Source organism: Theobroma cacao, chromosome 9, assembly GCF_053813885.1.
Source record: "Theobroma cacao isolate CCN51 chromosome 9, ASM5381388v1, whole genome shotgun sequence".
NCBI classification, from domain to species: Eukaryota; Viridiplantae; Streptophyta; class Magnoliopsida; order Malvales; family Malvaceae; genus Theobroma; species Theobroma cacao.
The window spans coordinates 6,355,614-6,373,066 of NC_142647.1; the positions used below are offsets into that span (position 1 = coordinate 6,355,614).

Sequence of the window (17,453 nt, forward strand, 5' to 3'; positions counted from 1 at the left end):
TAATAGTTGGTATTTAGGTAATGAATTTTAATATAGCAGCATTAAAGAGTATCCTTAAGCATTCATAAGCAAAACCCTTTATAGATATAAATATATAGTAATCAGTTCCAGTAATAAATTAATACTCATCAATCATTTTTTCAATATAAGCTGCTTGGTTGCACATTCTTTTCATATGACTCAATTACACCATTGTTGGTAGGGGAAAGTAACGGGAACTAGTAAAAGAAATAGAGTTTCTACTATAGTGTACTTTAAAAAAACAAAATTGTCATCTCTTTTGGAAGTTCAAGAATTTCATGGAGAGAGCAAATACACAAGCAAACAGCAAAGTGAACCCTATTAGAACCAGAGAAACTATCCATAACCAGTCTCGTCTGAACCCAAAGTAGTCTTCCATTAACTGAGCCACTGTCTCTCCTGACTCTAACTTGGTCTGCAAGTTTCCATACTGTGAAGTAGCCATTCCCCACAAACTCCATGACACTGGGCACACCCATGCATACCATCTCCACCATGCAATGATCCTCTGACAATTGTAAAATCCTAGAAATCATATAAACTGAAGAAAATGCTAGCAAAAATAATAGATGAAAGGGATGGAATAAAGGTTACCGGTCGGGGAATTATAAAGCCTGAGAAGAGATTCCACATTGTATAGAAGACCCCTGAAAGAACCGCAGCAGCTGCTTGATTAGGACTTATAGCTATGACCATGATGCCATAGTATATGTAGCAGAGGACTGTGATGAACATGAAGAACGTGTTTAAGAAGAACTTGGAAACTGTCCATTCAAATCCCATCATTGCATAGACTACAACCCCATATATGGCAACCTGAGCCACGGTATATGGGATTTCAATCGCAACCTGAAATGGGAAATTCAAGATAAGAGAGAATTCAGCTGACTCGGTAGAAAGTCAGGAGGCAAAGCGATGGTAACCGGTAAGATTTTGTTGAACTACCTGTGCAAAGGCATAAGGCAATGCAGAGTACATTCCAGCACCCCTCTCTCTGTAAAAAACTGTTCTTTCAGCTATTACAACTGGTCGCACAGAAGCAGCACTCTGTGCTCCCATGAATGTAATTGCAGTGTACATGGCACCCATTGCATTGAAAACATCCTGTCTTGTTCCCCTGAAGGTTCAAATTTATAATTGAATTGAACAAAGAAAAACTGAATCGAGCTTTTTTGTAGATTCTGCCTAAACAACATACCTTTTGCTCCCAAGATTCCAGAACAAGACTCCAAACATAATGCTCACTGCGGTACTAAAATAAAGTCGCACTGCATTGTAAGGCGTATTCCGCCAATATGATTTGTGCTGTTTCCATAAGCAAGCTTTGAACTGTGTGAAGTAGGATTGTGCATACTTAGTGGGGAAATGTAGATCCTGCGAATCAGGGGGAGGTGTGCACAACTCTGAAATCAAGGCCTTGTTTCTTCTGCAATAACAGTTTTGAGTATGAGTTTAAGAAGTAGCAAACGCTAGTAACGACATTTTTTGGATGAAAGAAACTGCACCAATATTTCTCGGATAACCAACCTGTAGAGATCTGATTTCTTGTACTCGTCTGCAAATTGAACTCCTAGAATCTCTTCCTGTGCTCGTGTTGTCACTTCCAACACCCAGGTTGCGGGGTTGCAACCATCTTTTATTTTCCCTACTCCATTTATTTCCTTCAATTGGAGTAGTTAAAGAAGAGAAGTCAAATGAAGTTTCTCATGATAAAAGTTTGAAGGCATGTAAAGCAACAGTGGTAAATGAAACAACTTTAACATTTTTAGATTACCTCAAAATACTTTAGCAAATGGCCTGAGTGACGGCCTAGAGGACCGAAATATATTTCCTCACCTCCCCGCGTCAATAGGAAGACCTATAGTTGGAAAGAAAAAACATTTGAGATTTCTATGCAGTAAAGATTGCTCCAACGACATAATGATTACTTTGCTAAAGTCTCTTACCTCATCAAAGGATTCAAATATGTCAATACTTGGCTGGTGAATTGTGCATACTACAGTTCTTCCTGTGTCCACTGTATTTCTCACGGTTCTCATCACAATGGCTGCTGCTCTTGCATCAAGACCTGAGGTTGGCTCATCCATGAAAATTATTGAGGGGTTTGCAACAAGCTCAACTGCGATGGTTAGCCTTTTGCGCTGCTCAATGGATAGTCCATTCACATTTGGAAATCCAACCAATGCTTCTCTTAGTGGTATCAACTCAATCAGTTCCATAACCTCCTCAACAAAAAGCTGCAACCATAAGATTTCAAAGAAATTAAAGAAATAAAACAGATGCACAGCAAGGCTATTATTGGGTTTAGATTTGGGTGGACCACCAACCTCTCTACTCTGAGTATCAATATCACGAGGCAACCGAAGCCATGCTGAGTATAATAAGGATTCATAGACAGTGACAAGAGGAGAGTGAATGTCATTTTGTTCACAGTATCCTGTAACTCGAGCAAAAGTATCCTGTTTCTTTGGGTAGCCTGAAACAGTGATGTTCCCTTCTATATATCCATTATTTTTCCTCCCAGCTAACACATCCAGTAGTGTAGTCTTACCAGCCCCACTAACACCCATTAGGGCTGTTAACACTCCTGGCCTAAAGGCTCCATTCACTCCCTTCAAAAGTACCAATCGATTATCCAAGACACCTTGGGATTTCATTGCCTAAAAATATAATAAATAGTACCTTTCATGTCACTGTGATGAATTCAGAATATCTCAAGCATTTTATGTAAATATAGCTAATTTAGAATTACAGTTACCTTTGGCATATCAACTGAGTATGTGACATTCTCAAAGGTAACAATAAGCGGAATGAAAGGAAGAAGCATTCCTCTCTCCTGATAATTGCAAAGAGCCACAGCTCCTGCAAGGTCATGCATTTTCAGTGATTATGTTCGGTACTTGTCAGTGAGGCAATACAGATAATGAGAGCTTAGTGGGCTTACTTCTCGATGCTCTCTTAGTCTTGGAGTTATTTTTGTCTAATAATATTTCATTGCCCTCCCCTTCACCTCTCCTAATAGTGTCCTCTTTAGCAGATTCTTCAGACAAAAACACTGCCTGGGATTTCCCATATTCTGCAGGAACTCAAACAGTTATATATGGAAAAAATGTTACTGAAAACAACATAGTGCTAGAGTGAAATATTAATAGTTGAAAGTGAGAGCACTTACGGTCAAGGTAAGCAAAAGCAAGAGTACAGATCCCATTAAAAAGGAATATAAATCCAACCAATGCAATAAGACCAATCCAATACCAAATTGCACTGGTGAACACCCCACGAGCTTTCAAGACTGCCATTCCCAGGGACTCCTTTGTTCCATTAAGAGCCTGCATTCATTTCCACATTCAAACTTAGATGCTTTCAAGTTCAAACTACGACAGAAGCAAGGTCCTCTAAACTTGTCTTTTCCCTCCTTTTATATGGGACACTTACTTGATTCCAGTCTCCACCAAGGAATTCATTTACTGAAATTGCAGTTTGCACATACATCAGAGGAGATGTCCAATAACCCCAGATGAGCCATTTCTGCATATTCTCTGTGAGAATAAAGGAGCATATTAGTGATGCTAGGTTGCTAAACAACTATGCTTCTTAATATTTCATATATCACACGGGAAAATCTGAGGCCTGAGAATACCTTGTGATAAGATAAATCCACTAAACATTAAAAGCCACATCACTGCAAGGCATCCAGTAGTGTTGGCAACTGTATGATCTCTAGCCAATGCAGCAATGCATCTAAAAAGTACATAAGACATCTGTCCACTCATTACAAGAACAAGATATTGTTTGAGCATCCTGATGCAAGAAAATCAAGGAGGGTTAACAGAGCGAATACAAGAAGAAAAACTAAAGTAATATATTGTAACTTGTTCCTTGATACTGGCCTTGTAACGTTGGGATTAAATCCTATTATATGGTAAGTTATGGCAACCCAAAGAGCAACTTCAAATATTGATATAGGAATGCCAAGAATTGATGTTGGTAATGAGAATGCCCATGATGGATAAAAGAGGAGGTCTCTTTGCTTGTAAAATATTGGAAGCTTATCGATGGTCAAAGGAAGCTCAAAAAATCCAGTGAAGGTAACTGTGTTAAGCACAAAAAAGAGAGCGCCTAGGTAGACTGTTCCATCTTCAATTGTACTGTGATGCTTTCTAGCTTGCACAAAGACAGTAGCAACAATGACCGCACTAAGTTCAAGCTGGAAGAAAAGATAAAAGTTATGAATTCAGGTGTAAACATTCTTTTTTAGAATGGTTGAAAAAGTAAAATGCTACTCACCTGAAATATCTTGAATACATGCAAGAATGCATTTCTTTTCATCAAAATAACTTCTCTTGATAAACAGGCTTTCATCAATTCTTTTTTGCTAGCTCCATATCTGGTTTTTGTCAAAGCTGCAGGATGACTCTCTGACCTGTCAAATGGATTGGCAAGCTGGTGCCGGATGGCTAATCCAATGTGAAATGAGTTGAAGGCTTCTGCAAACTCATTGACTGATATAAAACGATATGGTAATTCTTTATGAAACCAATATTGTCTCTGATCCTTTCTTGATGTAACCTATATGTTGAAGAGATTACAGGAAATATGGATTGCTTTAAAATTCATTAGACTGAATTCTGGATTATTTAATTATTGAAAACTTTGGTATGTGATATAGTCATATTTTTTAACGTCATAGAATAAATATGGAATTGTTTTGATGTGCTTACTTCCTGTAGGTAGTCTGCAATGCCTTTTCTCTCTGGACATTTAAATCCCATTGATTCAAAGAACTCAAGAACATATTCACGGGGGCCCTGATACACAATTCGCCCCTCTGAGAGAAGGATAATGTCATCAAAAAGCTCAAAAGTTTCTGGTGGAGGCTGGAGAAGAGAGATCATAGCAGTCTTGTTGAAAATGTGGATTGATTGCTTGATCGAGTTGACGATTTGATAAGTGGTGGAACTGTCTAGACCAGTTGATATATTGTCCATAAAAAGTGCACCCACAGGCCCTACCAGCATCTCCCCTGGCACAAATTCAAGTCATAAAGTTGAATTATTCTGAAATTGATGTTTTAGCAGTTTTCAGACAGAACTTCCTTTTTTACTTTATTGGAATTTCATTGTCATTCTACCTGTAGTAACACGTTTCTTCTGCCCTCCAGAAACGCCTCTCAACATTGCATCTCCTACCATGGTGTCAGCACAAACTTCCAGTCCTAAAATCTGTAATGCACAGCATTTGACCGGAAGGAAAAAGGAAAAGTCAGCAATTCTTTAATGAACAAAATTGTTCATGATTATAAAGACAGCCTGGTACTACCTTGAGAACATAGTCTGTAACAATTTCTTCCTTATGTCCTTCCAGAACTGATGCCTGCATCAAAGCGTTTCGACCAAGTCTTTATCATGAACAGATGCATAATATTAAGTATAAACTTTACAAATTTCTTATTTTTTTACCTTCATCAAGGCATCAATATAAGGATCTGGCCTAATGTTTAACTCTTTTTCTCTTCTCAAGAGCTCTGTAAGCATCTCTGAAAATTACCAACAGAACCACCCAAATGAAAGAGTTTAAGGTTATAATTCCATGGAAAAATTGCTTGTTAGTATTTGACACACTAAAATTCTTTCATGTTTCAACTTACCATAACCAGTTCCGACTCCTTGACATTTTGCAGAGAATTCCAATGTTTCTCTAACCGTCAATTGTGGTATGTGGATATCATACTGGCTAATATAAGCAGAGGTCCTCTGGGGTACAAACTCATGCATTTCATGACCATTATATGTTACTTTCCCAGAAAACTATAATTCAAAAAACACTCAGAATCAATGAATTTTGAAAATATAATGCTTCTAAGTCTTTGAAGAATAAGATGTAGCATTTTTTTTTTTTTGGGCTCAGCAATAGGATGTAGCAGTTACCTTTACATCTGAATCAAATTTTCCTGTCAATGCTTGTAGTAGGGTGGTTTTTCCTGAACCTGGTGGGCCTAAAAGCAGAGTCAATCTGGAAAAACGTTTCTTATATCAACTTTCTTGGAGCTACAAATTTCATTGGGCTAAAGAAACTCTTCTTCCTACATGTATCTTTACCTCCCTGGCTTGATGATTCCGCTCAAATCTCGTAGAATCGAGAACTTTTTCTTTTGACTTGACAGTATATGAAGGTAATGGCCTACACCCTGAACATGTAAAATCCATAAATTTTTTTTTTCAAATATCAGTAGTGACAAATATATGATATATATAGTTGTTGTGCAAATATGAATATGTTGATAATATTGAAGATAAAAGAGAACTTTTAGGGAGCCAAATGAGAAATATATATTTAAATACTAATCTTAGGAGAAAAGCAACAAAAGGACGGATATACATACCTCTATAGTATTGAAAATTGAGTTGAAGATAGTTGGTAAAGCCCTGCTACCAACATAGGCTTCTCCTTGCACATTGATATTCTCGAATCGAACTTCAATTGTTGGCAGATTCAAAGAAACTCTAATATATCCAATTAAACACTAATTATTGCGAAGGTGACACAACTTTTCAATCAAAAAACTATTAACTTCTTACCAGTGAGACCAGCAATCTTGTAGAACTTCTTTTTGAATAAAATGAGAAATCATTCAATAGTTCCATGCAAATAACAGTACTGAAAAACACAGGAAAAAAAAAATGAAAGGAGGATGTTTAAGCCATTGTAAGGAAAGAGTCATGATCACCTGTCAATTCTTGCTTTAAGCTTCTTCAAGTACTCTTCATTTTTATCTGCATTCTTCATGAACTTGTCTAACAAATCTTTCCTCTCTTGAAACCCAAGGTCGCGAAGATCAATCTCTTTAAAGTCACCTAAAATCCCATGCAAAACACCTTTCCTGGCACGTTCATACGTAGGAAGTCGCTCAAGAGAAGCCCATTTCAGGGCTTCTTCATCATCTTCTTCTTTCATTCTGCTCGTGCTAGGCACGTTTGAACGTGTCCTATAATGTCCAAGTTCCATTGAGATATCTATCTCTCTCACAGTACACTAGAAAACCACCAAGCGCAAAGTCCTCACTCTTACCTTCACAGGTTAGCTTTTGTTCCTTTTCTCCGCCCGTAAGATTAAGTTTTTAAGAGGAGTGAAAAAGCACAAAAAAGTAAGAAAAAGTAGTCAAAGAAGATTGTGTGGAGATTCTGGGGTTGTTTTGGTTGAAGCTAACAATATCTGCATTTAATTACAAATCGGATTTTAGGTTGTATATGCATTAAGTTTTGGATGCTCTTAGATTGTGAAATTGGAGTACATATCCTTTGTATTAGCCTTCTATGGCAAGTTTCTTTACTTTGTTTGTTTCCATCCTGATTGTGCTAACAAAATTAATCTGTCATAAACCAAAATCATTTTTACTTCTTCAAATGATTAAAGTTGTGTTATATTATTTATTTATTTATCACAGATTAATATCTTATACAAATTTACTGACACTATATGTTATTTATGGAAACCACATAAGGTAAAGTTACTGTCAGAACATTAAAAGAAGAAAATTTTGTGATGCATTCATATATCTAGGCAATAGATTAAGCAATATGATTATGTATGTTTCATGTTGGCCGCAGCTTCATATGTAAACACCAGGTTTTTCCCAAAATAATTTTGAAAAAATAGTACTATAATTTAAGTCGAAGTAAAAGTGATATATAGAGTAAGAGCTAGGCAGACTTATTCGCCTCCCTGCTTTATTCATTTATTACAAGCTTCCAAGTCTTACATCCGAGAATGTTTTAAGCAAAAGATTTGCTAGCTAGGTTCACGTGTCTGATTGGAAAGATAAGTACATAGAGATGCCAATCAAAACGCATTAGATTTGTGATTCATAGCTGAGTTTTCTTCCCCAACATATTTTCAGACTCCTTAGTTTTTTATGGTATTTATTGAGCAATGGAATTTGCTTGAAAATGATAACTCCGAAACACGCAAAAAACTATAATTTATATAATGAATAGGTAGGAGTGTTAAAACTCATTGAACTAAAGCAGGCAAAAGACAGCTTAGAATGATTAGCAGCACTTATAAAACATAGCAGAATAAACTACAACAGAATGATCAAAAGTAAACGCTAAGACATTAGCCTGCTTCTAACGTACTTTAAGTTTGGGGATTGATTCCTATGTCTCCTTTGGCTTTCACTTTCTGGCTAAGTTTTCCATGGTCATATCGCTGCTGATGTGTAGTATTACAGCAACTATAATTACAACGATTGCTGCAGTAATATTTCTGATCTTAGAATGAACCCCAACCTTGTATTAAGATTATGATGCTCACTGTAGTTATAGTCTTTATCAGGAAGAGGATCTCTATGTAGTCATAAGCATGCAACACTATTCTCAATGTTGTGAAGCCGATATAATAAAATTTCCTCAGAGGTTTACCTCTAACTTGCCACAAAGTGTGTTAGAATTTTTAAGTATTCTTAAGAAAAAGTTCAAAAAAACCAAAAGAGAGAACTATCAATAAAAGGAAGAAGATAACAATTACATTAAAATTTTTAGTAATTTAAATACAAGTAGTTAAAATAGAAAGCAATAAAATCGGAACCACTTAAGCACTAAACGTGTTGTAGATAGTTCCTTTACATCATGGTTAGTGGGCACACAACATACAGCAACTAAGAGAAATAAAAGAAAAAAAAACTGAAAGCAACTATCTACCAGTAAGTTAGTGGCGTTATGTGGAGGTTCGTGCCTCCTTCTAGCCCCATGTTCTGCAACTTCATACCTCAATTTCAACACACCTCCTTGAGGTCTATGTTGCAGACATCCACTTTGCTCCTTGAGTCTTCATTTGATTTTTTGAAATCCACCATAATAGCACCATCAAGTCCACCAACATCGGAGTGTATCAATTGAAGTCTTTCTGTAGCTTGAGTCAAGTTGCTCTTGGAAAATAGTGATCTGGTCTGCTTTCCATGGAGACAAGTATCACAAACATCTTCTTGTTTAGTTGGTATAGGAAAGTTCTAGTCTAAACCAGCAGATGCCATATGCTTCATACAAGTATAATCAACATGGAAGAGCCTCCTATGCCATAATTTGGCATCATTGGTCACACACTGATATGCCTTGTTTCCATCTTTAACCAATCAAGTGGAAAACATTTGTTTTTCATTTGAACCGACAGCAACTTAACACAAGAGGAGTAAAAGATTGCACACATTTTCTCTTTGAATAGCAAAGTATAATTTTCTTCAACAAGCTGACCAACACTTAACAGGTTTTGATTAGTTTCAGGTACATAATGAACATTTGAAATAGATTTAATACCTGAGGGAGTTTGCACTCCAACTATCCCATGCCCAAGAATTTTGGGATATTCACCATTACCAATCTCTACTAGAGACTTGTAATTCTAGCTCAAGATAATAAAATTATTTGCATTTCCAATTATATGATTGGAACACGCACTGTCAATAAGCCAAACACTAGAGCTTCTTGACCTCTCTGGTTTCTTGGCCAGGAATAACACCTCCTCATTCGCCTCATATTCCTCAACTACTTCCTCGACTATTGTAGCTTTTTCTTCTCCTTGATTGGTTTTATTCTTGCAAACTTTCTCCACGTAACCATGCTAGTTACAAGACTTGCATGTAACATTTGGTCTCTATCAACAAAAATGCTCAGTATGGTTGCATTTTTTACAGTAAGAACAAGGAGGGTACTGAGCCTTTTACTTACCCTGTTTCTTATCACCATTTTTCTTCTCACTTGCTCATGCCAATAAAGCATTTTCCACGTGATCTTGCCTTAAGGCCCATTTTTGCTCTTGAGCTTGAAGAGCATTTATGAGCTCTGTCACAATCAATGCGGACATATCCTTAAAGTCCTCTAGAGAAGATATCTTCACCTTAAATTTCTTTGGTAGGCTTACAAGGAATTTGTTGACTATTCTTCTCTCTGGTAAATTTTTTCCAAGTAATCTCAATTGATTGACTACTTTCAAAACCTTCTCTGAGTAGTCTTTCACACTTTCCTCATCCTTCATCTTTATTAGACACAGTTAGTTGAATAAGGCCTGCAAGTTAGATAAGTGTACAGAGAATAGTAGGTCAGGGTTGAAGGAGAGAAGGCACAAGCAGACAGGCATACGCACCGTTTCAATAAAAGCCTTCTACAACTACAGCAAAGTGCACCGTTTTGTTAATAGAGTTTTTTAGTTTTTAAAAGTTAGTTAAAAGATTGATTATTAGTTATATTAGTATTAGTTTTTCTTTGACTAACAGAGACTCTGTATATAAATTCTACTGTAAGAATACCTATTTTTTGGGTAATGAGAATTCTCTGACATTCTCTCATTCTCATGCGTTGCCTCTTCCTCTCTCTCTCTCTCTCACTCAGTATTCATCATGGTATCAGAGCAGGTCCACAATACCAGTGAATGATTGCTGGTTATATCTTCCCTCTTCACCAGCAAGTTTGTCCTCTGGTTACTGATTTCTCATTTATTTTCCTGTTCTTCCATCTACTGGCTAGTTAACCATGTCTAATGAATTTGAGTCATCGCAACCAAGGCCTCAGGCCTCTCAAACCTCATCACAAGTCTCACCCGTTACAGATCCTCAATCTCCATTTTACCTTCACCATTCGAATCACCCTAGCTCAGTCATTATTAATCCAAAACTTACCACTAATAACTATGTGGCTTGGAGCAGATCGTTTCTGTTGGCCCTTTCCATTAGGAACAAGATAGGTTTAATCAATGGATCTATTCTTAAACCAGCTGCTACAGACCCTCTGTTTCCATCATGGACTCGTTGCAACAACCTCATAGTTGCCTGGCTTTTAGATTCAATCTCACCCCCAATAGCCTCTACCATATTTTTCATGGAATTTGCAATGGAAATGTGGAATACCCTGAAACTTAACCATGCTCAACCAGATGACACCAAATTGTGCAATCTACAATATACTTTCGGGAATATCACCCAAGGAACAAGAACAGTGGATGCATACTTCATTGAGTTGAAGGTAGTGTGGGAAGAAATGAGGAGTTATCGTCCTCTGCCACATTGCGAATGTGGAAGATGCAATGTGGAGTGTTTCAAGAAATATACTGATTAGTATCACAAAGACATGGTTTTTAGGTTTCTAAATGGCCTAAATGAATCTTTCTCAGCAATCCGGTCACAGATCATACTCATGGATCCCATTCCAACTCTTAACAGAGTTTATAATCTTGTATTAAGAGAGAAAACCCGGACAAACTTATTATTCTAGTCATAGCCTATTCTCGAGTCTTCTGCTATGTTCACCGCAATTGATTCAAAGAAAAGGCTGAAAAAGGACCTGGTTTGCAGCCATTATGGCAAGAAAAGACACAACAAAGAAAAATGTTATAGAATTATAGGTTTTCCGGAAGACTTTAAATTTACAAAAGGAAAGCCTAATATCAAAAAGGTAAAGCTGCAGTTAACAGTGTCACAACAATTAATGAGGCGTCAGCTGTTGAAAGCCAAGCAGAACAAGAAGAAGAGTTCAGTGGTTCAAGCAACATGTCCCAATTGTTTGTCCTAACACAACAAGTCAACAAGTTGATGGAAATTCTCAATGAAAATGGTTTAATCAGTAGTGATGGTAAGGGCACTTCCTCAAACAACCAGCAGGCAAAACACTCATTGGTAAATTCAGCTTTTGCAAGTGTCATTTCAGACCATTTTTGTTTCAATACCACCAACAACATGCCTTCTAGCTTCAGAAATATAAACACTTGCATGTTAAAACAAAATTACTGGATAGTAGACTCGGGTGCAACTGATCATATCTCACATTCCTTAGATGACTTTATCTATGCAAAACCAATTGAGAATTGTTTTGTCCAGCTTTCAACCAATAAAAGAGCTATTGTTAGTCATGTAGGTGCAGTTAAACTTATCCCATCACTCATTTTAAGGAATGTGTTGTGTGTTCCGAGCTTCAAATTCAACTTGATCTCTGTAAGTCAGCTAACTAGTTCAAGAAAGGCCAATGTTCTTTTCACTGACATGTACTGTGTTGTCTAGGATATTCCCTCATGGAAAGTGATTGGGGTTGCTAAGGGCTCATCAGGATTATATTTCATGGAGTATAAGAAAGAAGTTCAAGATTTATCGACGAAATTATTAAATTTCCAGTTATTTCTTCTGTTAGTAACTGCAATGCAGTGAATATGACCTTTGATTTATGGCATTTAAAACTTGGTCATGCTCCTATAGAAAGGATCAATGTAATCCATCGACAGTTTTCAAATATTAAGTGTTCAAATGAGTTATTTTGTGAAATCTATCCATTAGCAAAACAAAGAAAGCTTCCTTTTCCTACTCATTCTCAAAGCACAAAGATTTCTTTTGAATTAGTCCATGTGGACATTTGGGGGCCATATGAGACTCCCACTTTAAATGGTCATCGTTTCTTCCTCACCATTGTGGATGACTTTTCTCGTTTTACTTGGATTTTTCTGATGAAGAACAAATCAGAAGTTTCAACAATTATACATTCTTTTAATGCTATGGTTCAAAGACAATTTAATCTTGAAATCAAGTGCTTAAGGTCAGATAATGGTCAAAAGTTTAAACTTACAGATTTTTTTGCCAAGACAGGTATAATTCACCATTTATCATGTGTTGATACACCTCAACAAAATGGAATTGTTGAGAGAAAGCATCAACACATCCTGATGGTTACAAGAGCCCTGATGAACCAATCTCAAGATCCAATACACTTTTGGGGGGATGTAGTACTTACTGCAGCACACATCATCAATAGAGTGCCTACCAGAATTCTCAAAAATAAATCACCATATGAGTTGCTCTATCTAAAACCACCATCATATGATCATTTCAAGGTCTTTGGATGCTTGTGTTTTGTATCCACAACAACACAGCATAGGAAGAAATTAGATAAGAGAGCAAATAAGTGTATTTTCCTAGGATATCCTAACGGCATCAAGGGATATAAAGTATATGATCTTTATGCACAAAAGACTCTAATATCCAGAAATGTTGTTTTTCATGAAGATATTTTTCCTTTTCATTCATCACAGCATGCTGATTCTCATCTTGCATTTGACCAAACACTTGGTGTGCATGCTGATTATTTTGACTATTTTGATACAAATTCATCCAATTATACTCACCAAGATCAAAAACCAATAGAAACACATCTCCTTGAAGCTGTATCAAATGTGTTAGAAATTTTCAGTTTAAATTTGAATGAATTACCTATTGACTCATTGCCTACTGGTGAACTTGCAGTCATCAGTACTAATTCACCTGAGCCTAGCACAACTGCTGACATAGTACAACCAGTTAGAAAAAGTACCAGACCTAAACAAACTCCCAAATACCTGGAAGCATACTATACAGACCTACCATCCCACTCAAACACAGTCACTACACATCCAATTACCAAGTACCTATGCTATAACAAACTATCACCTGCACATAGAACCTTTACTACTTCATTGTCATCCATTCATGAGCCAAGCTCTTACCATCAAGCTATTAATCATCTTCATTTGAAAGAAGCCATGGCTGTTGAGTTGAAGGCCTTGGAAGACAATGGTACATGAAGCATTGTTCCACTACCTCCTAATTGTCATGTTGTAGGTTGCAAATGGATATACAAGGTGAAAGTAAATGCTACAGGTGAAGTTGAGAGGTACAAAGCACGGTTGGTGGCTAAAGGCTTCAGTCAAAATTACAGGTTTTGATTACCAAGAAACCTTTAGTCCTGTGGCTAAACAAACAACAGTAAGGGTTTTCTTTGCTCTAGCTGCTGCAAACAATTGGCATCTATCTCAGCTTGATATTAACAATGCCTTTCTGAATGGGGACCTAGAAGAAGAAGTTTACATGGAACTGCCACAAGGGTATTCTGTTCAGGGGGAGTATCAGACAAGTTCAAAGTTAGTTTGCAAGCTTCAAAAATCCTTATATGGACTCAAATAAGCATCCAGACAGTGGAATGCTAAACTCACTACCTCAATTCTACAGTTAGGCTTCACACAATCAACATCAGATTATTCTTTATCTACCATAAAGGCAAACAATGGGAACTTTGTGGCAATTTTAGTCTATGTTGATGATATTTTGATAGGGAGTACCTCAGCTCAGGCAGCATCTAATGTCAAAGGATTTTTGAGTTCACAATTCAAACTCAAAGATCTTGGTAAAGTCAAGTTTTTCTTGGGACTTGAAATTGCTCAATCTCCAGAAGGCATATCCATATGCCAAAGAAAATATACTCTGGATTTTTTGGAAGAGCATGGTCTGCTAGGAACCAAACCTGTAAGTACTCCCATTGACTACAATCATAAGTTATGCAAGACCAAGGGGGAGCAAAAACTGCATGATGCTACCAAATACAAACAACTGGTCCAAAAATTATTATATTTAACCTTTACCAGGCTTGACATCTCCTATGCAGTGCAAGTTTTATCCCAGTTCATGGATAAACCTAGCAGTGAACATTTCATGGTAGTTTACAGAGTTATGAAATATCTTAAAAGGGCACAAAGCCAAGGTATCCTAATAAAGTCAAAGTCTGATATGAGAATTTCAGCTTATTCAGACAGTGATTGGGCAAGATGTCCTGACTCTCAAAAATCAATCACAGGTTTTGGTATTTTCATTGGAGATTCTCTCGTGAGTTGGAAGTCAAATAAGCAAACCATAGTGGCTAGAAAGTCAGCAAAAGCAGAATACAGGTCTATGGCTTCAACCTGTTGTGAAATTATTTAGCTGCAATACCTTCTGGTAGACTTTGGAATCAGTCACAAGGAAGTAGTAAACCTCTTCTTAGACAGTCAGTCTGCAATACACATTAGCAAGAACCCAGTCTTTCACGAAAGGACAAAACACATTGAAATGGATTGTCACTTCCTTCGTGAAAAGGTCTTAGCTGGGATAATAAAGCCTATGCACATTTCAACTCAATTACAGATAGCAGACATTTTTACCAAAGCCCTGCAGCCAAAGCAATTTTACAAATTATTAGGCAAGATGAGTGTTCATGATATTCACTCCTCATCTTGAGGGGGAGTATTAGACACAGTTAGTTGAATAAGGCCTACAAGTTAGATAAGTGTACAGAATATAGCAGGTCGAGGTTGAAGGAGAGAAGGCACAAGCAGACAGACATACGCACCATTTCAATAAAAGCCTTATACAACTACAGCAAAGTGCACCATTTTGTTAATAGAGTTTTTTAGTTTTTAAAAGTTAGTTAAAAGATTGATTATTAGTTATATTAGTATTAGATTTTCTCTGACTAACGGAGACTCTGTATATAAATTCTACTGTAAGAATACCTTTTTGGGGGTCATGAGAATTCTCTGACATTCTCTCATTCTCATGCGCCGCCTCTTCCTCTCTCTCTCACTCAGTATTCATCAATCTTCAATACTTCGAACTCTCTTAACAAATTTAGGACTTGTATTTGATATGTCTTATAACCACCATTCAAATCAACCTTCAACCTATCCCATGCTTCTTTGACAGGCTCACAATCCATTGTATGAGTAAACATCAAGTCAGAAATAACAGAATGGATACAGGATAAAGCTTTATACCTTTTCGTAATTTTTTCGCTATGCTGCTTTAACTGTGCGATTGTTGGGTTTGATTGTCTCATCTCGAGAGAATTTCCACCAACTTCAACGATTTTTCAAAGATCGAACGCACGAAGATACGCCTTCATTTTTACTGCCCATATTGGGTAGTTTTCTCCCTTAAAAATGGGTGGAGCAGCGACATTGAAATTTACAAATGTCATTTTCTTGGTATTTCAAAAATAGATAGTAAAGGGTAAGGAAGAAAAACTAATGAGGATTTTTTAAAGTGATTTTACACCAACACAGTCTCTTAAGATAATTGCTCTGATACCATGTTAGAATTTTTAAATATTCTTAAGAGAAAGCTCAAAAAACCAAAAGAGAGAACTATCAATAAAAGGAAGAAGATAACAATTACATTAAAATTTTTAGTAATTTAAATACAAGTAGTTAACAAAGGAAAATAGAAAGCAATAAAATCGAAACCACTTAAGCACTAAATGTGTTGTAGATAGTTCCTTTACATCATGGTTAGTGGGTACACAACATGCAGCAACTAAGAGAAATAAAAGAAAAAACACTGAAAGCAATTATCAACCAATAAGTTAGTGGCATCAAGTGAAGGTTCGTGCCTCCTTCTAGCCCCATGTTCTACAATTTCAGACCTCAAATTCAACAAAGTGTTATAGATAATATGAGGAAGCAACAATAAATCTTGAACCAGACCAGCATAGTCATCTACCTCTGCGAACCATTCAAGCAGAATATTGGTGCTACCTTTCACATAAGAATATTTTCTAGGAATGGGCAATGCTTTGCCAAAACTTGTAATAGCAAAATGCTTGAGAAGAAAACCCATCATGTGAACAACTAAGATAATCACTAGAATTTTCTTATCTCTATGGATTTGAACTTTTTGTTTGATGCAAGATTTTAATACTATCTGCGAGAGTCTTATAGTAAGAAACATTGCAACTAATTGTTGAAAAGTAATTTACAATTTGGTAATGAAGGTGTTTGAAGAACAAGCGGGAAGCATAAGCTTTGAAGGTGAAGAAAGGCACTAAGAGCAAAACGATGGCATTTCTTAACTGGATAGGCTGAGTTTTTAAAACATGTCGTTTTATTCTTCTGTTCTTTTTAAGTCTATTATATACAAAATGATGTTGTTTATGTCATTTGGTTTAGTTTACTTGAGTCTTGTACGCATCTTATAGTGTTGTTTTAGCATACTTTCCATTTTCTATTTCAAGACTTTTTTTTTTTTAACTTTCAAAATATATAGATGAAGCAGGGGAACCAGAGTTCACCCCATACAATCATTTTGCCAGGTTATGCCCCTTTACTATAGGGGTATACCACGGTAAAATCATTGACAAAAGTTAAAGATCCCTATACATATTCATAGCAACACCTCTCTATACACCCATTAGAGCCAGTAAGTCAACCCTCAACAGCTTTTTTTTCCACTACAAAAAGATATGGATACAGAACAACAAAAGTCATAAAGAAAAAAGCCATATCCCCAAAAAGGGACATTCAGATCCCTAAATCAACACCACCAACCTACATATCTACTCACACTTATATATCAAAATGAGAGCAAGTTTCATCCATCATTGCCATTCTCAACAAATGCATTATTCAGAGCCTCTGTCCAAATATTCACCAGATCAATTTCTCTTCCTATACTAGTTTTAGCTAGGATATCGACTTGATGGTTTGCCTCCCTTCATATATGTTTAATTTCCCACATTTTCACCTTTCTTTTCAGCATTTCAATTTGAAGTATCCATTTTCTCATTCTTTAAAGAGCATGGTTTGGTGCTGGTATCCATCTCACCGCATTTGTGGAGTCA

At 36.6% G+C, this 17,453-nt stretch overlaps 1 protein-coding gene across 1 annotated transcript; it reads right to left on the reverse strand.

Annotated features, from left to right (window-relative positions):
• Window positions 1-183: 183 nt before the first annotated feature.
• ABCG38 (pleiotropic drug resistance 10) lies at window positions 184-7,026 on the reverse strand. Its single transcript, XM_088809833.1, has 24 exons — window positions 6,749-7,026; window positions 6,404-6,524; window positions 6,120-6,208; window positions 5,949-6,033; window positions 5,669-5,828; window positions 5,481-5,557; window positions 5,341-5,394; window positions 5,153-5,243; window positions 4,743-5,044; window positions 4,309-4,590; window positions 3,912-4,228; window positions 3,662-3,822; window positions 3,457-3,560; window positions 3,194-3,350; window positions 2,966-3,097; window positions 2,780-2,883; window positions 2,349-2,681; window positions 1,968-2,258; window positions 1,796-1,879; window positions 1,549-1,682; window positions 1,220-1,447; window positions 967-1,138; window positions 616-870; window positions 184-529 (listed from the first exon to the last, which is right to left on the reverse strand). Exons 1-24 carry the CDS (start codon window positions 7,024-7,026, stop codon window positions 272-274), a joined length of 4,269 nt encoding a protein of 1,422 aa, XP_088665959.1. The 3' UTR covers window positions 184-271.
• Between the last annotated feature and the right edge of the window lie 10,427 nt (window positions 7,027-17,453).

What these genes read in the sequence shown, in the direction of transcription:
- ABCG38 (XM_088809833.1), bottom strand. Translation starts at nt 7,026, where the DNA reads ATGGAACTTGGACATTATAGGACACGTTCAAACGTGCCTAGCACGAGC. An exon ending in CAATTTTCAATACTATAGAG is followed by an intron (nt 6,209 to 6,403) that starts GTATGTATATCC and finishes TTACATGTTCAG; the next exon opens with GGTGTAGGCCATTACCTTCA. An exon ending in TTGGTGGAGACTGGAATCAA is followed by an intron (nt 3,351 to 3,456) that starts GTAAGTGTCCCA and finishes AAATGAATGCAG; the next exon opens with GCTCTTAATGGAACAAAGGA.